General features: G+C 38.9%; 1 protein-coding gene across 1 annotated transcript in view; it reads right to left on the reverse strand.

Annotated features, from left to right (window-relative positions):
- Positions 1–21,683, reverse strand: part of ptprfa (protein tyrosine phosphatase receptor type Fa) — a gene marked incomplete at its 5' end in the record, with an annotated part of 188,387 nt that overhangs the window by 74,477 nt on the left and 92,227 nt on the right. Inside the window, 4 exons of the mRNA XM_079841132.1 lie at positions 3,289–3,594; positions 8,679–8,823; positions 11,279–11,412; positions 15,281–15,862. Of these exons, the coding sequence (XP_079697258.1) occupies positions 3,289–3,594; positions 8,679–8,823; positions 11,279–11,412; positions 15,281–15,862 (1,167 nt within the window). The remainder of the gene's footprint in view (positions 1–3,288; positions 3,595–8,678; positions 8,824–11,278; positions 11,413–15,280; positions 15,863–21,683) is intronic.

A 21,683-nucleotide genomic window follows, 5' to 3' on the forward strand; every position in this document is an offset into this window, starting at 1 on the left:
TTACATAAGGTGTGCTATTACTGGTCTAATCAATCAAACTTACTTTTTTTCCTACCTAAATTTTTGCTTGGCAGATGGTAAAACATTCCACACACTTGCATGTAGAGATGAGAATATCACAGAGAACCGAGAACGCAAGTTACCACCCTGAACACCCTAGCAACCACATAGCAACAGTCCAGCAACACCAGAGCAATAACTCAGGAGACCCTGACTACTACTGCCGTTCATAAGTTTTAAAGGTGCAGAATGTAATTTTGACGGCTAGTGGTTAAAATGGGTACTGCAGTTCAAATTCAAAATATTGGAGAGTTGTTTCCCCCGCCCCCGCCTCCTCAGGCTCAACGCTCACGTGGGTTGCCAGATTGAGAATACATAACAGAAGCGTGCGCAATTGAAAACGGAAGGTGAGGAGACTTACAATGGTGTAAGTTGATGAGTTGATTTATCCTCGCTTTAATGTGCTTCCAGTCATAGAGATTTTAGATGGATGCCGTGGCTTTTTAGGTCGGGTAGAATCTGTAATCTCTGTTTGTTTGCTGGCGTCCATAGCTGCAAAGTGCTGTGTTTTCCGGCAACTGGTAAAAACTATTGGGTAAATTGGCGAATATCGAACGTCCAACGTCAAGCCAACTTTATGCCAGTCACATCAGATGCACTATGGTTCTGCTGTGATTTTTGTTTGAAACTATTTTCGCTGCTGAAATATAACAAAAACAGTCAATGCTGTATGATGACTGAATCTCTGTACGTCGCACGTACATCTCTGCTTTGTTTATGACGAGAATGCAGATTTCAGTGAGTGAGAGTGCGCTTTGAACAAAACTGGCATTTCAGTGATGACTAATCTGAACGCCTCTGATTATGACATTGCATTCATAAGCTTAAAAGAATCTTGTGTGATTGGTTATAATGCGCAATTCGATTAGATGCCTTTTGAGAAGACTACAATAAAATTCAGTGACAGAGTGACTGTGTTACACGCCACAGCTGAAATACACCCGCAATTGGCGGGTGTCAAAGTCAAGCCCTGGAAACAAGTATGTGAACTTAGCATGTTTCCTAAATATCTGCAAAGATATTATGGTATTTTTATGCTTTAGTACAGTCCATTACATACAGCACCTTTAATGTTTTTGAAATAAGTCTCTAATGCTCACCAAAACAGCAGTAATTCTTGAACAGAAATAGATGTTATATTATAGATGTTACTTATGAACAGTAGTGTACATACACAAAAAAAAAAGATGCTATATGGCCCTAAAAGTGGTTCTTTGGCTCGTAATCATAGGGGAACCACTTTTGGTGCTATATAGCACCAAATCTTGGTGCTTCAGGGGTTCTTCACCGTTTTTTTTGGGATGACTGAAGTGCTATATAGCACCACTACCATATACAGAACCTGTTAAGATATGGTGCTATATAGCACCAAAAGTGGTTCCCCTATGATTACGACCCAAGAACCACTTTTAGTGCCATATAGCAACTTTTTTTTTAGAGTGCAGCAACACTAATAACACACTAGCAACCCCATAGAAACAAAAGAAGAAAAAAAAAACATTGATGTTTGCCTATTCTGATACAACACAAGCGACTCTTAAAAAGTGACATTAATATCGCACAAATCAACAAATCAAAAGGACTGATTTCACCAGGGCCGCATGTGATGGGTTAAAATGAAACAGAAAGAACAGCACAGGGAGAGAGGAGAGAAACAGGTTCCTTTACCACCACTGCAAGCAGGCTGGAAGCAACCACTCATAAAACATTGCCTCCAGGAAAAAGTGAAATACAGAGAAAGAAGAGAAGAGATGGGGTATCAGAAAGCCAGTGTATTGGTAGATTGACAGGCTTAACAGACAAGGGACATGTACTTCCGGCATTTACTTGTCAATCAAACTGCTGAGCCCAGAGGAGGCAGACATGAGCAGCATTAAACAAGCCCCATATGTAGGCAGGCGCACACACTCAGAGTATGATGTAACTACATTTTTACATTTCATGAAGAAAATGTGAGTGGTGCTTGCTCATGCAAAACTCACCGCTAAAACGTTAGGGTGTTGTGGGCATTACTAAGTGGTTGCCAGGGTGTTCTGGGTTAGTTGCAAAGTGGTTACTCACCGGCTCAAATCTAATCTATGTGTCTCTAAATATGGCTCTGGTCTCTTTTTTTAATGTAGACTATCATTCAAATTATCACACTATCTGTCAACAAGATTAAAAAAAGAGAGAAATTACACTCTAAAAAATGCTGGGTTCAAAATAGCCCAAGTTGGGTTGAAAATGGACTAACCCAGGAATTGGGTTGTTTTAACCCAGTGGTTGGGTTAAATGTTTGCTTAAAACAACCCAATTGCTGGGTTAAAACAACCCAATTGCTGGGTTAAAACAACCCAATTGCTGGGTTAGTCCATTTTCAACCCAACTTGGGTTATTTTTAATCCAGCATTTTTTAGAGTGTAATAGTTTTTTTTAGCAAGGATGCATTAAATTGATCAAAAGAGACAGTAAATACATTTATAATGTTACAAAAGATTTCTATGTTTCTATTTGAACTTCCTATTCACTAAAAAAAATGCATCACGGTTTCCGCAAAAAACATTAAGCAGCTCAACTTACAACATTGTTAATAATCATAAATGTTTCTAGAGCATCAAATCATCATATTAGAATGATTTCTGAAGGATCATGATGCTGAAAATTCAGCTTTGATCACAGGAATAAATTACATTTTACAATATATTCACACAGATGTTATTTTAAATTGCAATAATATTTCACATTATTACTGTATTTTTGATCAAATAAATGCAGCCTTGGTGAGCAGAAGACTTCTTAAAAAACAGCAAACTATTGAACGGCGAGTAACTAAAAATAATCTTCCCTAAAAAAAGGTGTGTTGCTGTGTGGGAGCATCTCAATGAACCCCAGCGAAACTCTCAGTTCGCCCACTCTTTCCCTTCACAAGTCTTTTCATCACACAACAAAGTCTGACTCACAAAACAAAGTATCAGTGCCGGCCTGAACTTTCACTCCACTATAGATACCAGCTCCTGCTCTCCAGTCTCGTGTACAAAAGCCACGCTTTAATAACAGAAGAGCGAGGAACAGCAGGCATGAACTCCAGCGGAATAGAAGAAAGAGAGAGAATCGCACAGGGAGGTGTTGATTCATGCCGTTCAGTCAGGTAACCCGAAGCAGAGTTAGTGCTGGTGAGTTTGGTGACTCAGCGGTGCTAGTTAGAAGGTGCGGAGAGCAGATCTGGATCACCCGTGAGCCGAGCATTACCGTCCTCTCTGGTTCTGACGCGGGTGCTGCCGCTCTCCGGGCCGGGCCCTACGTCGGTGTGCGCTTTCACCCACACCACGTACTCTGTCCATTTCTCCAGTCCCTCCAGCACGTAGCTGGACACATCCGCGGGGATGTCCTTGACCTCGTGGCGCTGCTGGTCCTCGCCCGACACCGCCTGATAGGCCAGAGAGTATCTGACGATGTTGCCGTGACGACTGCCGGCTGGGGGAGCCGCCCAACTCACCTTGATGCTGGTGGAGCTGAGACTGATCAGGTGCACTTCCTGTGGGGGGGCGGACGGGGCTGGAAAGGGGTGCAGGAACACATGAGCTGGGACTAGTTGCATACACACAGCCACTATGTTAAGACTGTGTCTTAAGAATTATTCTGACCAACTATCAGTTTACCAACGAGCACTTAAGGGATGCAAATTAGAACAATTTTACTTTTTATGTAACTGAATTAAAAAAGTTATGACCAGTCTTAATGACTCGCTTGTAAGACGAGTCTAAGCAGTTTATGCAACTGGCCACTGGCCTGCAAAGAAGATAAATGTCAGAACTTGAGTTTAAGAACCCACACATACACACACACGGTTTCCATGTTTTATGGGGACTTTCCAATGATTTTTTATACTGTACAAACTCCCCCTTTTACACTAAACCTACCCATGACAGTCATGTTCCCACAAGGACAGGGCTCTTGGATACCGCCATCTTTGTGGGGACATTTTGTTCCAATGATATTGGGTTTAACAGGAACACACACATACAAACACACACACAAATATGAACCATGAAAACTCATTTTGGAGGATTCCGGATAGCCTCAATCATCATTTGATTCAAAAGATATACAATATAAAGCTTAAAATTTTTGTTCCCAGCAGAAATGCATTAGATTGATCAGAAGAAGTGACTGTATAGACTCGTTACACAATGTTACATAAACATTCTACTTCTTTTCATCAAAGAATCCTGACAAACAGTTATTTTATATTGAATATGTTATAATATTACTGCATTTTTGATCTAATAATAGCAGGGAGTAATCACAATTCATCTATTTTATTCTAAAGTTTTAACAAAGTACATTCTGGAACCTGTTTTAAGTCCCTCTGGTCGAGAATCACTGCTTTACACATGTCTGCACACATTGCAGTCTAAATACTGTGTTTTGCTGGTGAAAGCAGAGATTGATGGTTCACTTCTATTTTGTGTGTGTGTTTTGTCTGTGTAAGTATGACAGAGATAACAGATACATTTTGTCTGACACACTGTCTGTGGCTAGACATGTAATTGATGTGATTGATGGCCTGTCCGATTTCTGAGATGCTGTATCGATTTATTTTTAAAATCACCCAAGTTCAGAGAAAATCCCTGCCTATCTCGTCCTGAGAACATGGAAAACTAAAACAATATACAGCAGGATTGTTACACGGCTCTCTGGAATACTCGAATCTGATTGAAGCAGCAACAAACATAACATATTGGCTTTTCTGAAACGATAAAATAGATGGTGTATGTATGTATCCAGCACTATGAAGATGTGATAACTTTTTGGCTCCTGTGTTTTATTCAGCAGAGCAGGCGGGAAATGTGTTCTGAGGAAAAAATAAAATAGGAGAAGGTTTGACTCCACACAGAGGAACAAGAAACACATTTGTGAGTGTGAATCAAGAAGATGGCCATCACCAGTGGAGAAAAGACTAAGACTAAGAAAGTGTGGGAAAAGGCATGAGAAATAGGTGAGAAAACAAGATTAAACTGGGAGAGACTGAGAAAAACAACAGAGACGAGAGAAACTGGACACATCTGAAATTCAAGAGGGAGTTGAGAAGAAAAAAAATAGTGAGAAAAAGAATAAATACAAGGAAATGAGAAAATGAGCACACGGTTTGAGAGAGAATGAAGTGTGAGGAAATAGAAAGAGAGAGTTTATTTCCCACCTGCAGGAGAAGAAAGTGTGAATGAAATACAACAGGAAGAGAGAAAAGTGAATAAACAAAAAAGACAAGAGGCAGACAGAGATTGAGGAGAACATCAAGACAGCAAGAAAAGAACAATGAAAGAAATATTAAAGACAGCAAGAAAAGAACAATGAAAGAAATATTAAAGACAGCAAGAAAAGGAGCAGATGGAAATGAGAGAGACTGAAGTGAGAGGAAAGGTGCATTGAGAGGAGTGAAATGTCGAACCCAGTGAGTTTGAAATGCTTTTCACTTTTGGAGGATTTATTCCTTTAAAAAATGTTTATGCTGTTTAAAAAAAGGTGCAACAAAAAAGGGGAGATTTTAAAATCACCATAAAATGATAATTCTTATTTTTTCATGGAATATCACAGCGTTTATTATTAGTAATAAACAGTATATGTGTACATTTCAATTATTCAATTGTTAATAATTTAATTATTGAGAAGCTATGCTGACCTTAAAGGGACAGTGCACCCAAAAATGAAAATTAGCCCATGATTTACTCACCCTCAAGTCATCCTAGGTGGATATGACTTTCTTCTTTCAGACGAATACAATCTGAGCTGTATTAAAAAATGTCCAGGCTCGTCCAAGCATTATAATAGCAGTGAATGGCTGTTCCTGTTTTGAAGTCCATAAAAGTGTATATATCCATCATAAAAGATATCCAAACGTACCCTAGAAATCTAGACGCACCCTAGCGGCAGAAAATGTATTTTGCCGCAAGTGTAGTCTAGCAACTCTCGGTAGACCTGAAAGCTGGAAAAACCAAACTCTGGTCAGGCCAATCACAGCGTGTGTAGAGTCGGTGGGTGGGCTTAACATAATGACGGCAGAGTTGCGGAGGTTCTGCGTGCTACTCGTAAACAAAGAAGCTGACGAACAGCGGTCTTTTGAATTGGCTTTGGCCGCGACTCTGGAAGACTTGGAGTTAAGCTTTTCTTTGAGAAAAGAACAAAGAACGGCACTGAAGTCATTCTTAAGAAAAGAAGATATGTTCAGAGTTTTGCCGACTGGATACGGCGAAAGTCTATCAACTAACGTTTGCTCGGCTTCACCTTCTTCTTTGCTCTGCTTGGTCGTGGCGGTCATGGCGCTATCCAATTGCGTGCAGAGGGAATTTGAAAGACAACCGTTTATCCCGCCCTCGGATTGAGCCCTGTCAATGGTGAGTTTCCTGACCCAACATCTTGATGTGGGTCTGGCTTGTCAGGCTAATCCAAACGGCTCCTGGGGGTTAATAAAGGCCTTCTGAAGTTTAAGAAAAATGTCCATATTTAAAACTTTGCAAACTGTAATCTCTAACTTCTGCTAACTGTTGTACGCATGTTCACGAAAGACTGGCGTTTCAGTGTATGACGTAGAACGCTCCGGTGAGAATAAGTTAAGTTTTGTTTTGCTCTATCCTCTGTTTTGCTCTATCCTCTGTCACCGGAACTTACGCTATGCCAGCGTCCTACGTCATATGCTGGAAACAGAAACAGCCATTCAATGCCATTATAAAGCTTGGAAGAGCCTGGACATTTTTTAATACAGCTCAGACTGTATTCGTCTGAAAGAAGAAAGTCATATACACCTAGGATGACTTGAGGGTGAATAAATCATGGGCTAACTTTCATTTTTGGGTGAACTATCCCTTCAAGGAATGTTCATACCGCTCTTTCAGCTCATATTGACCATTGCTGTTAAGCAACAACACCGAAAAAGACAGATATTGCACTGACACTATCGGATGAGAATAAAAACTGAACAGAGCTGAATAATGACACTATAACTTTGCTGAATATAATCAACAAACTAAATTTAATCAACGTTGAATCGACTTAAATTTTGAACTGAATAATGAATAAACATTGAACTAAATAGTGACAGTGTGATCTTCTGTATAGCTGCGTTACAGCTGAAATCTGAAAGCTGAAAATGAATGTGAAGCTGCTTTGAAACAATTTGTAATAACGCGTTATATAAACAAATGCGACTTGATTTGACTAGACTATGAACATGAACATTCTTCAAAATTTCTCCTTTTGTGCTCCATAGAAGCCTAAATGTTTTAAAGTTAGTCACTTTAAAGTTGGGTCAGCATGCTCCCTTAAGCCGGGCTCAGACTACAGTTTTTAAATCCGAACCGATTATGCTAACCGAACTCTGGTTGCATCACGCACATAAGGAGAACCTCCACAGATTCTTTTCTCTCTCAAATCTCAAACATGCACACAAGATTTGAAAATTGTGCATTCGCCATTCACATATAACGTGTTTTTCTATTCCGCTGTGCTACTTTTCGATGTAAATATGAGCTAGACAAACATGTTTTACCATTGCGCTCACAATTTGCGTCTTTTGCAGCATCTCATACATGGAGTTCTAAAAACGCAGCATGCAATTTAAAAGAAGTTCAACTTTTAAAAAATGCATCTCTAGACCTTGGGTTTTTTTTCCCCTTCTACAGACCGGCCCTTAGAAGGTAGCTGCCTATGAAGGCAGTGAAGCAGCTCACTAGGATCTCACACAGCATTAGAGAGAGAAAGAAAGGGAGTGAGAGACAGAGGGATTTTGGTGTCTTAGCTCTCAGGTCTTTGAGGACAGTGACTCAGAGACACTAGGACAGAAAAAAAATGGACTCGGAGACGGAAAGAAAAAGCCAGTGTTACTATGGGAACCAAGAACAAACCTTTCAAAGCTGACATGTCTAACAAATAGCTTTGAATACCAGGAGATCTCTCTGAGGAGCTGTCATAAATATCCCAGCTTTAGTCCATATCTCTGGAGACGGAGGAAGATGAGGATAGAGATTAAGCTGTACCGCCTGCGTCATTCTGACGCCACAGAGAACACACACAATCAGTGTGTGTCACACTCCACGGTCACTGCAGCTCTACACGAACCCTGAACCAGAAACCAGAACATTTTGAGCTTTTGACACTCAAAACTGGTTTGATGGAGTTAAAATGTGTATGAAACAGACGCCAGCGCTGCTCTGCTCTGGAAAACACAGGGTCTTTTGTATGGCGAGAGGGCGAGATAAATAACATTCTATTGACAAGTAATATTTTAGTACATGTTAAAGGTGACATTTTAATTATACCCCCCAAAACCACTTATAATGTTAGTCAAGGTGTCTTTAACCAAAACCAGTTGTGTTCAGTATTACATGGTACCAAACACATTGTGCAAAATATATCAGCAATATTTTTGTGCCTTTGACGGTCACTAAATGTTTTATATAATAATGTTTCATAAAAGCAAGTGACATGGTACTGTACGGTTAACAAAACACAAATGAAAACATGAAAAGTTGGAGTGGTTAAAAAAACATACCTCATCTTTAGCTGAGTGACTAGGCTGGTATTGAACTGCTAAGAAATGGTCAAACTTTGAGATGTAGGTGGTGTAGTTTGAACTAGGCACTTACTGGACTGGGCCGTGCGGGCCTCTACAGGTTGTGTGTACACCCCGAGCCCCATCTCAGAGCGTGCGGCCAGCGAGAACTTGTAGAGTGTGTCTGGCTGCAGGCCTTCAACAGCAAACGAACCAGCTGGGTTCAAGGTGATGTGGTACTGCGATGGATAAAAGATAAAGAGAGTGTGAGACACACACATATGCCATGTTCAGAATGCAATATTAGTGTACCGCAAACTGCATACTGCACAGTCTATATTGTAGTGGCTGCTATTAAAAAACACTACATAGTATGCAATAAACTGCAGTGTTATCATTGTTAACTGAGGGTGCGTTCACACTTGTCATGTTTGGTTCGATTAAAACGAACCCTGGTGTGGTTGCTCGGTTAGTGCGGTTCATTTGAACATATGTGAACGCTGCCATCTGAACCCTGGTGCGCACCAAACAAGCGGGCCGAGACCACTAAAAAGGTGGGTCTCGGTCTGCTTCCAAACAAACTCTAGTGCGGTTCGATTGATATATGAACGCAACACGGACCAAAGACATGGATGTGGTGTCAAAAGATGCGACGCTAAAAGTCAGCTGATTTGGAAAGATCGGTGTATCCAAAATGAGTAGAGGGCAGACGTGGAGCAACGAGGAGGTAAAGTGCCTCATCAATATATGCAGATCTTCGTTTCTGCATACAACGGAGGAAATCCTGGTGTTGTTTTGAATGTTTTATGAGCTCTTCGTGAGTTCTCAGCTGGTAAAAATAAAACCATATGTACACGCATAAAATTATTGCGTTTAATCCAGCACACAGCATTGTTTTGAATGTTCGGTAAGCAAGCTCAGTCACGAAATATACGTCATAAAAGCCGACCAATCAGGTTGTGATCGTATCCCTATGCCTTTGGTTCGGTAACTTTAGGTTCGCTGTTAAAAATGCCAGTGTGAACGCTAAGCGGACCAGGACTATATGTTTTGATTTTGTTTTTTGGTCCGGACCAAACAGACCAAACGAACTGAACTACAAGTGTAAACGCACCCTAAAACTAAGACTATAACAAAGTTTGGTAACTGAAATAAAATAAAATATAAATATTTGATGAAAAACGCAAACTTAAATGAAAATTAAAACGTAAACCTAAATGAAAATTTGAAATGTTGCCTTGTCAACTAAAACTGATATAATGATTTATTTATGGAAGCTTGTTTGCGCCACAGAATACAAAATAAAATGTAATTATAACTTTTCATATCACAATGCTGACCTTTTTTCAAAAGTCAGAATTGTGAGATAAAAAAGTCGCAAGTATCTTTGGCGGAAACAAGCTTCCATAATTATTCAATTAAATTAATTATTCAAACTAAAACTCATGAATATAAAACAGAAATATATGAAAAAAAGTAAAAAATTATAAATGCAAAACAAAGTTACTGAAATGAATATGAAAAAATTAGAATATAAAATAAAAGCTCATTTATAATAGTAATAAAAAAGAATAATAGTAAAACAACACTGCTATCATGTTGTCACATGACCAATATAGTGACTGCATATTTAAAGATGCAGTAAGCCATTTTTTTTAAAACACTGAAGAAAAGTAGATCGGACCGAGCAGCAAAACACACTTGTAACCAATCATCAGCAAGGGGCGTGTCCACTCATGATGAGGGAGGAGAGAGTGCTCAGTGCATAAGACAGACATAAGCAGGACGACTATAGAAAGAGAGAAAATACAAAAGAGGAGAAGGCCAGGGGAAATATTACTTTAAAAAGTTGTTGCATGGCATGGGTGATTCTCAAATTTATGCATTCTCATTTCCTCTCTCCTCCGTACTCCAGCCTCTGACCCGGAAACCGATCAAACAAAGGCATCTTGAAGGACATCTCAATTCTCTAATTGCTCTGTGAAGAGGTGAGGTACGAGGAGTGAGGAGGCTTCCAGATGAACGATGAGCGAGGACCAACAGGTGTATCCTAAGCAGATGTTTTTCTTGTCGAGAAGCCATGACACATGTATAAATTCTCCTCCCCATTCACATCTAGGTATGATGTGCGCGAGGAAAGGAAGCGAGGTAAGGAAATGAGGATGCACAAATATGAAATGAGAAGCACCCCATGCACAGTTTATGAATGCAGGTGCGGAGGCATCAAGATAGGGGCGTGTTTGTTTCGTTTGTTTTGGTGATTTCAAATATCAACAGCATTTACCAGAAATAATTTACTGCACCTTTAAGCAATTTTTTGTGAAAATAAATACATATTTTATCTTTATTATTATTATTATTATTATTATTATTATTATTATTATTGTCAATCCATTAAAAACAAGACAAAATAGGGTAAAATCAATATAGAAAACATAGCTGATATCCAATTTTTGTGTTCAAAATGACTGGATTTTATTATAGGATACAGCAGACCACACAGTGTGCTCATGTTGTATACTTTACATTGTATACTGTAAGTCATCCAGGAGTGATTTCCAGAAAATTGGTATTCAGTGTACATACTGCAAACTGCAAAGATATTATTTTCAGTGTGCTAGTAATGTCATTCTGAACCCACTGTAGCCAAACACACACAGATTCAGTCATTTTAGCTGTGTTTTTGCCTTGTACCTTGTTGTCAGAATCGGCCTCCCAGTATGTGAGCTCAAATTTGGTGATCTGATCCTGGACGGGCCACAGCCATGACAGCATAATTCGAGTGTCGAGCTCTGCCTCTGCTTCAAAACCAGTGGGCTGGGCCGGGACTGCGGACAGAGATGCAGATTGTCTTACTACACACTTAAATCACACAGCTCTCTGAAATGCTTGCTTCTGATTGGTGAATCACAGCATTCTGAGGTCAGATATTTCCCAATAATGACCATTGTCAATAGCAATGCTGTATCATGACGCTCATCCGGGTATCTAAGGCCATGTCTCTCGTATCACATTTCAACTCTCTCTCGATTCATTCAAACACAGCTTAAGCCTCAGTTAGTGACTGTATTTACTGTAAAATGAAACTTCAGTATTAATAGTAGGCCTCTATTGTTGAAGTGTTCGTCTTGTTGCTAGAATGATTGTTTTGTACACTGTAAGGATTATAATATTTTAATCAGTTAAGATTTTAAGATGGTTTCTGCTAAAATCAATATTTCATCTCCTGGTCATTATTTATGTTGTGAAAAAATTTAATAACTGATACAACTGTACATTATTCCTTAAATGACCATTTGATTGAATGTGTTTGTTCATCTAGTCTCAAAGCTGGTAGATAAAGCTAATAGAGCTAATAAAATAGTTTAACTTGAATATTTTTTGTGTCTTATTATCAGAGGTGGACAGTAACGAAGTACATTTACTTGAGTACTGTACTTAAGTACACTTTTTGAGTATCTGTACTTTACTGAAGTATTATTTTTTAGGGAAACTTTTACTTTAACTTCACTACATTTGAAAGACAAATATCATACTTTTTACTCCACTACATTTCTATCAAGGTCCTTGTAAGTCAAAAGTCGTTTCTGTAGCAGCTTTGCAAGTCAGTGGATGAATTTTTTTTTTGGCAAAATGTAAATGTCTGGGAGAAAGAGAAGCATAGACATATGGATGAATCTGAAAAAGCATGATGAAAGAGCTCAGTTCAGTCTGTTTTTTTGTGCCTCTGATCTGAGATGAGCACGAGTACTGAATAGAGCTTTCTTTTTTTTTTTCGCACTTAAACAGACCAATACGCATAAAATGTCAAAATTTTCATTTTGGAAAGTATTCACGTAAACAAAGTTGATTATGTCTTAAGTGAACGTAAACAGTTGGGGGAATATCGGATGTGTATCAGTGTGTATGATTTGTGTATTCTGCAGCTTTGTAAAAAGCTTTGTAACTTTTAAGTATTTAAATTAGTTCAAGGCAAAATCTAAGTCTGGAAAAGCGGGGCTTATTATTCAGAATGAGATGTGTTTTGATTAGCGGCTGATTGCCTGTCATTTTAACCATTATTTTACAACCATTGCTGCCAGTTTGGTCAGTAAATTGCCTGGTGTTTCTGACAAATTTGGCATAAATTTTGTTAACTCTTTTTATAAAAGTAAAAATGTCTCTGCAGGTGCATTTGTAATTAGCCCGGTCACAGAGGATAAAGTAAAAGCGATCCTCTCCACCCTGTCAGTGAATAAGGCTTCTGGCTTCACTGTCAGAAAAAAAGGTACATTGCTGTCACTGGGGCGGTACCCTAAGGTACATAACAAAAAAGGTACTAATATGTACCTTTAAGGTATTAATATGTACCTTTAAGGTACTAAAATGTACCTTTCAGGGGTGAGTAAGGTACAAAGATGTACCTTTTCAGTGACAGCCCTGTACCTTTTTTTCTGAGAGTGTTGGATCTTATCCCTTCCAGGTTTCTTAGGGATAGTGCAGGGGTTATATATAGTATTCTTACCCATATTATAAATTTGTCCTTAAGTCAGGGTGTTTTTCCAAGCGATATGAAAAATGCCAGAGTGGTTCCTCTTTTTAAGAAAAGTAGCAGAGCTGATGTTGGAAATTATAGGCCAGTATCAATCCTGTCAGCTGTATCAAAGATTTTTGAGCGCCTTGTGTATGAACAGGTGGAGGAGTATTTCATCAGGCATGATTTATTATATGAGCTCCAGTCTGGCTTAAGAGCTGCATATTCTACCGTCACCTGTCTCATTCACCTTTTTGATTATGTCCGTCAGAATTTTGATCGAGGGAATTATGTTGGTATGCTATTACTTGACCTGCAAAAAGCATTCGACACTGTGAACCATAAGATTTTGATTTCTAAATTACAGTGTATGGGTTTTAGTAACTCAGCACTCATATGGTTCACTTCTTTCTTAACAAACAGGACCCAGGTCTGTGATGTTGAGGGGACCCTTTCTGATCCACAGAGTATAACATGCGGGGTGCCCCAAGGTTCGATCCTGGGGCCCCTGTTATTTTTAGTATATATAAATGATATATCAGCTGCGGTACGGTGCAAGTTGCTATTATATGCTGATGATTCAGTTTTACTTGTCCCAGGGTGTAATGTTAAAGACATTGAAAATACTCTTGGCATAGAGCTCGAGTCTGTCAGCCAGTGGCTAGTAGACAATAAGCTCTCTATGCATCTGGGCAAGACTGAATCAATTTTGTTTGGTACAAAAAGGAAACTGGCAAAATCAAATACTTTAAAGGTGATGTGTAATGGGTTTGAAATTGCATCCAAATCAAGTGTTACATATTTGGGTCTAACATTGGATCAATCACTTAAAGGTGAAGCCATTGCAGCCAAGGTTTTAGCCAAATGTGCCTGTAAGTTAAAGTTTTTATATCGCAAGACAAAGCTTTTTGATTCCTCTATAAAGAAATTATTGGTATTAACTCTGATTCAATGTCATGTAGATTTTGCTTGCTCTGCATGGTTTTCTGAGTTGACTGCGAAATTTAAAAATAAATTCCAAGTGCTGCAAAACAATGTTATTCGGTACCTATTAAAAGTACCCTCCCGTACTCATATAGGTAGGGAGGAGTTTACAAGAGCTGGTCTACTACCTGTACATCTAAGAGTAGAACAACTTCAGTTAAATCATATGTTTAACATTGTTAATGGTCATGCCCCCAAATATTTATGCTCTAACGTAAACATGGTCCATACGCAGCATGGCTATAATACTAGGGCCAGCATCCGCTCTTGCATAGTTCCTAGAGCTACAAATGCAATTAAAAATTCTTTCTTTTATGCTGGTATCATGGCATGGAATATTTTGCCTACTGCTACAAAACTCCTATCATCAAGAGGAATTTTTAAAACACAGGTCAAAAAACATTTATGGGATAGGGTAAATTAGTTATTAATAGTTTGGAGAGTCTTTATGGTGTTTTTATATTGTTTTAGTTTGTTTTACGTGATTTTTTTTTACCCTCCTCTTCATATTGTATGGGTTTGTTTTTGTTTTTTCTTTATTTTTGTCCATTATGTTTCTGTTTATTGTTTTACAGTGTGTAACACCAAGGACCATGCTGGAAATAAGTATTTTTACTTTAGCATGTTATCCTTTTGGATTACTGTTTCTTTCTTTTTGTACCGGTTTGATCCAGAAATAAAATCAATCAATCAATCAATCAAGGTGGTCGTATGCTAGCATGTCGGATGGAGCATCACTGACTGGCTTAAACCACCGTGCATTTATACAACAATGCAACAATAATAAAATAATGCATTGACATAAAAAAGGAAATTTACTTTGGATACTTAAGTACTTTTAAAAGCAAGTACTTCTGTACTTTTATTTAAGTAAAAATAGTTTTTAACAACTTTCACTTGTGACAGAGTAATATTTGACCAGTAGTACTTTTGGAGTTGTGTACTTTGTCCACCTCTGCTTATATATTTACTTATGTGGCAAGTATCCATGCAATAAGTGGGACGATGTACATCACTCCACAATTTTAGAAAAAGGTTCATTGGTGCTCTATATAGAACCCTAGGGATCTTGACTCAAATTTTAAAGACCAATTATCTTCATTTGGAGTGTTTTCTCAGCACATATTGATATCAATTTGATGATAAAGTAAAAAAAACGAAAAGAAATGCAATGTATTATACATAAGCACACATCTCACCTCCTTGCTGTGTTTTAACCTGCAGTATGTCAGAGGGCGGGCCGTCTCCCACGGAGGTGAAGGCCAGCACGCGGAGGCCGTACGTGATGTCAGGTACCAGGCCGGAGATAGTGGTCAGGCTGCTGTCCTCTGTGTTGTGTTTCTGCCATGTGCTGAGCGGGAAATGCAGGTCGGATGTGTAATAAACTCGATATCCTCGTATCTGTCCGTTGGGCTCTTCGGGAGGTTCCCACTGCACCAGCATGGTCGTGGCGCTCAGCATCCGGGCCTGAACGCGCAGGGGAGGAGACGAGGGGGCCTGTTCACTGGTCCGTGTCTCTACCGACCCGCTGGGTGGCCCGCGACCGATGTTATTGACCGCCATGACACGGAATTCATATTCAGAGTAAGGACTCAACCCACCGATGCTGTAGCGCGTGGACGCGACTCCATCCACTTCCTGAAAACCGTTCTCCGAGACTTTAGCCCGGTACTGAATCACATAGTACGACACGGGTTCGGGGTTGCCGGAATCCCATGTTAGAGTTACACTGGTGGCGGTGGTTTCTGTGACGATCAGAGAGGTCGGCGGGCGGGGCAGAGCTGAGAATGATAAATAAACCTATTTAGTTCCTTAATATTGGCATAATATTGAAAAACAGCCCTGCAAAGTTTACTTCCAACACACATAACTGTATAATAGTTTTTTAAATAAGCTTGAAGGACTTAATTAGCTGGATCAGGTGCGTTTAATTAAGGTTGAAGCTAAACTCTGCTGGGCTCTGGCCCTCCAGGAACTGAGCTTTGCACCCCTGATCTAGAGTGACTCAAAAAGAGCAGTGTGATGTGTTTTCTTTAATTAATTAAGGTGAATATTTTAATAGCAAATTAGACCTTTTACCTTTTATATCTCAAACACAACAGAAACACATTGTTTAGTTTAATTAAGTAGCAGTATTTGCCCCAGAATAGATTTTCAATGGGATTTGTATTTGAAGCGCACAGTGTTCTGTTCTGTAAATATTTAAATGATTTATCAGTTGAACATTTATAGTTGTCACCTATAAAATTCAATCATCATCACAGTACAAACATGTAAAAAATAAACAATAATGCAAGATCAACACAAAGAATGTACTTTAAATAATTAGTAAGTCACTATCTTCTGTTATCTGTTATGGCGTTGTCAGGAGAGTGTTCAAGGCAATTTATTTTTGATTGATTAATTCGTCAAATACAATTTCATAACAGCTACACAGATATCATAGACAGCTCCTCTGACAGCAGCAGATCACTGTGATGTCTGCAAAAACACTAAATCTAGAAATAGGCCTTACATAATATAATAATGTTGTACAAATCAGTGGTGTTATTGTTAACTATGTAAAACTAATAAAAATAGTTTTTGGTAACTGAAATAAAGCTGAAATAGCCTAATACATAAATATTAGATTAAAAAAAAATTTACCAAAAAAATGAAAATGAAAATGACTATTGCCTGGATAATAAAGTACTAAAATTACTAAAGATGATATAAACATATGTGTGTGTGTGTGTGTGTGTGTGTGTGTGTGTGTGTGTGTGTGTGTGTGTGTGTGTGTGTGTGTGTGTGTGTGTGTGTGTGTGTGTGTGTGTGTGTGTGTGTGTGTGTGTGTGTGTGTGTGTGTGTGTGTGTGTGTGTGTGTGTGTGTGTATAATAAAAATACAAATGACAAAGGCACAACAAAATTACAAAAAATATACAAATAAAAGCAAATTCAAAATATTAACAAATGCTATAATAGATAACACTTGTTCAAATCAAATGCTAGACGATAAAAAATAAAAAGGACTTCACTATGCAGACATTTTAAATCTTCTCCGTGGTTCTGCTACTAAACCCCATGTTCTGACATGCTAACATATGCCAAATGAATGCAAATCTGTGACATTTCTCAGGGTAGATATGTGGTAATGACCTGGCATTTGACAAGAAAGTAGGAACATTTTCTGTGTTAAACACTGTTATTATGATTATTCTGTGTCTGCATCGTAGACTTGTTCGGTCAGATCGTCCTATTCCCACAGGCGGTTGAAAAATGCCTGCATTGTCAAAAAATAGCTTCTGAAATAGACTTTTATGCAACATGCAATTGGGCAGCTGTCAGAATCCAAACAGATCACCTTGAATAAGCAGCAGCAGTGTGGAAAACAATGGAAAAACACACCAAAACCTGTGGCCGTGTGCCGCTTTAGGAGACTTAACGCACCACAGCTGCTATAGGACAAGAAATCCCAAAACACATGATATTAACCTCAGCTAACATGATAATGCATGACGGCAGAGCAGAGCAGAGCAGAGCAGTGAGAAATACCCACTGTAATGCCAGATACACTCAAAACGCTGTAGAAATGATTCGCTCTGCTTTAATCAATGCTAATGTTGTAACTCGACTCCATTTGCCTGAATCGAGCTCAAATTCTCTTCGACTACTCCTCTAAATTCTTCATTTTAAACACTTCCCAAGATACACCGATAAACGCTTGCCGTTTCGCCGACTAATGAAGAGCTCAGAAGAATCAGTACAGTAACACAGTACACTTTATAAGGATATGTACTCATATAAATAGTGAAAATAGTACTGTCCTGCTGTTATGATTCTTGCATCTTGGTGGTTTAGTTTCCTCTTTCTGGATTTCACAGAACAGTAGTACTGAGAGTGCGCTCTTTCACGCAAGCGTATAACATGATACATTTGGGACAATTAAATGTTTCTAATAGATTCATTATCACGCAACAGCCCAAAAATAATCCTTAATGATCATTGGGAGAAGAGCGCATTGTTCAGGAGGAGAGAGATCTCATCACATTTCAGTTTTGATGAAACATTGATGAGGCGATTGCATGCGCTGTCTGTCTGGGTCGGTGGGAATCCCCATGAGTGTGTTATTGATGAGATTTCACTCTCAACATTTCAGGGCCCAGCCTCCAATCTGATTAGAGCAGCTTTGTTTATTACCGTCTCGATAATCACAGCTAATCACAAACTTAAAGCACACAACTGATATCAATGCTAGCTGTATGATCACTTGGGGACAATGATTAAAAAAGGCAATTTATTTCTTTAAATGAATGTTGCCAATTACTGCATTTTTGAGTAAAATTTTTAGCAATAATACTACTTTATTTGAATTGAAATGTTTTTGAATGGCAAATGAAAATGTTTACTGCAATACATTTCTCCTTTGAGTGGGCGCAAATTAAGTATGCATAATTGATTCACAATATATATATATATATATATATATATATATATATATATATATATATATATATATATATATATATTCAGCAAGGATGCATTAAATTGCTCAAAAGAGTTAGTAACAACATTTATAATGTTACAAATGAGTTCTATTTCAATAAATACTTTTTTTTATTTTGAACTTTCTATTCATCAAAGCATCCTCATGAGATGTTTCTGGAGCATTTTAAAATTGATTCATATAGAAAACAGGGTCACACCTTAGTTTAGGGTCCAATTCTCACTATTAGCCTTAACTGTTTTACAAAAATGTTTTAATCTAAAATTACTATAAAATCAAAGCCATATGTCTAACCAAGTTGTGTTCCAAATTTGAAGTTGATATCACCGAAATTGAAGATTTTGTTTAGGCGCAGTACCAAAAATAGCCACCGGGTGTCATTGAATGTGTGATTGTTTTTTTGATGCATTTTCCTGTAAATTTCTGTCCAAATGTCACTTCTATCACAAAACGGTCACCAAATATGGTACCTTGAGACTCACACCTTTCCGACAATATGTGTTTTGTCAAGATTAGAAAAGTTTTTTGATTATAAAGTCGTTAAAATAAACGTTGTAATATGAAACATGACGCCGCCCACTAGGGGAGGAGCCCGCTAGAAGACTTTAAAGTACCATTTCCATGGTAACGCAACGTCTAATTTCAAAACGGTTTTCACAGGATGAATTTTGAGTTCGTAAACTTTCCATGAAACAGCATTTATGATAATTACTCTAATATATGATACGAAAAAAGGCGCCAGGTGTCCCGCCAGCGGGACGGTGATAGTTAAGAGGTTAACTATTACTTTTGTCTCAAACTCCTAATAAGGTAGTTGTTAAGTTTAGGTATTGAGTAAGATTAAGGGATGTAGAATAAGGTCATGCAGAATAAGGCATTAAAGGATTAGTTCACCTGATATTTTACTCACCCCCATCTCATCCAAGATGTTCATGTCTTTCTTTCTTCAGTCGAAAATAAATACAAATTTTTGAGGAAAACATTCCAGGATTTTTCTCCCCATCATAGCCTTCCATGGCAACCAAAATGTTGAAGGTCCAAATCAATGCAGTTTCAAAGGAAGGGCTTCAGAGGCTCTGCACGATCCCAGCTGAGGAATAGGGTCTTATCAAGCGAAACGATCGGTCATTTAAAAAATAAAAAAAAAGAATATACTTTTTAACCTAAATTGCTCATCTTGCGCTGCTCTGCTACGTGCCATGGATTGCGCAATCACGTTGGAACGGTCACGCTATATGTAGGCGGAAGTACTGCCCCAAGCAAACGTGCGAGGACTAATACAAACGCTCTTTACCAAAAACACAGAATTTTCAACTTCAAAATCATCCAACATAACGTCATACGTATAGCGTGACCTTTCAGACGTGATCACGCAATCCCTGGCACGTTGCAGAGCAGCACAAGATGAGCAATTTAGGTTAAAAGTGTATTCTTTAATTTTTTTTTTGTGAAAATGATAGATGGTTGCGCTAGATAAGACCCTATTCCTCAGCTGGGATCGTGCAGAGCCTCTGAAGCCCTTCCTTTGAAACTGCATTGATTTGGACCAACCTTTTGGTTGCCATGGAAGGCTATGATGGGGAGAAAAAAGCCTGGAATGTTTTCCTCAAAAAACTTAATTTCTTTTCGACTGAAGAAAGAAAGACATGAACATCTTGGATGCGATGGGGGTGAGTAAAATATCAGGAAAGTTTCATTTTGAAGTGAACTAAAGGCCCATTTATACTTCTGCGTCGAGTGTACGCCGTAGTGTACGCCGTAGGCTACGCGCGTAGCCGACGCTGTCGTGAGCATTTATACTTCTGCGCTGTTGTCTGCGTCAATGTGCAATTCCACATGCAGACGCTAGTAGGCAGTGTCCTCGGGCATGTTGGTGTAATCCAGACAACAGCCGAAGAAGAAGCAGCTTGATGTGTAGAATCTGTACATTCATGTCGGAATATCAGCAGCAGTGAGAGAGCGGCTTTTCTTGCAGCTTGAGTTGTTGTATCTAATACAAATTAAGCATCTCTAGTTGATTAGTAAAGTTAAATAAGGCGATCTGGCGCTGGAATGCATTTGTGAAACCATGCGGAGCTCGTGGCCGCTGTTTTCAGCAGCGGTGGCTCAGCAAGCGATTGTTGTTGCGGAGACTTCATTCACGAAATATACCCTAATGTGTCCCTGTTTTTGATATACAATTACTGATTAACATCTTTGGTTTTAATGAGAAAATAAATAAACTATACTCAGCGGATCTATGTATTTATTTACTACCATAAAGAATCGCTGGACTGCAAAATAGTGTGTTATAGCAGACGTAAGGAACTATCATCCAATTTCTGGACACACACACACACACTCCTATCGCAGATTTTTTATTTATTTATTGACCTGAGGGAAGGGTTCTGGCAGACCAATCACAGCGCTTGCGGTCCGCGTAGAATTGACGCGTTGTTACATTTTTGGAGAGGTGCGCGTCAGGCTACGGCGTAGGGTACGGCGTATCCAACGCGTCTATGCGTAGGGTACGCCGTACCCTCTGCGTGCACTCGACGCAGAAGTATAAATTGGCCTTAATCCTTTAACATGTGCTTTATAAGTACTAATAAACAGCCAATATTCTAGAAAATATGCATGCTAATAAGCTAAGTTAATAGTGAGAATTACTAGTTATTTAAAGGGGTGGTAAAACACATTCTTTTGAAGGCTTGATTGTGTTTGTGGGGTGCACTGTAACATGTGTTCATGCTTCGTTTTAAAAAAAAATGCCTTATTTGTCATATATTTGACCTTTATTCTACACTGCTCTGTCCCTCCTTGTAAAACGGTCTGATGCTTTCCGGGTTGTATGAAGCCAGTCCCTCAAAAATACGCAGTGGGCTCGTATTGGTTAGCTGGCCCAGTGTGTTGTGATTCGCTAACCGCCTAGTGTACGTTTGTCGGAAACGTCCCGCCCCTTACAGGAGGCTGTGCTTTGGTCATAGAAACAACGGCGTCAATAAAACCATACCAATCTGAGCCCGAATCAGACCCAGAACATTTGAGTGAAGATGATCGAGCAGAACCTGTTCAGTCCTCAAGAGTAAAGACTGCGGATCTATAATGATCGCTACTGAATGGCACTTTAACTTTTGTA

Source organism: Gobio gobio (genome assembly GCF_949357685.1).
Source record: "Gobio gobio genome assembly, chromosome: 17".
Classification (NCBI taxonomy): Eukaryota; Metazoa; Chordata; class Actinopteri; order Cypriniformes; family Gobionidae; genus Gobio; species Gobio gobio.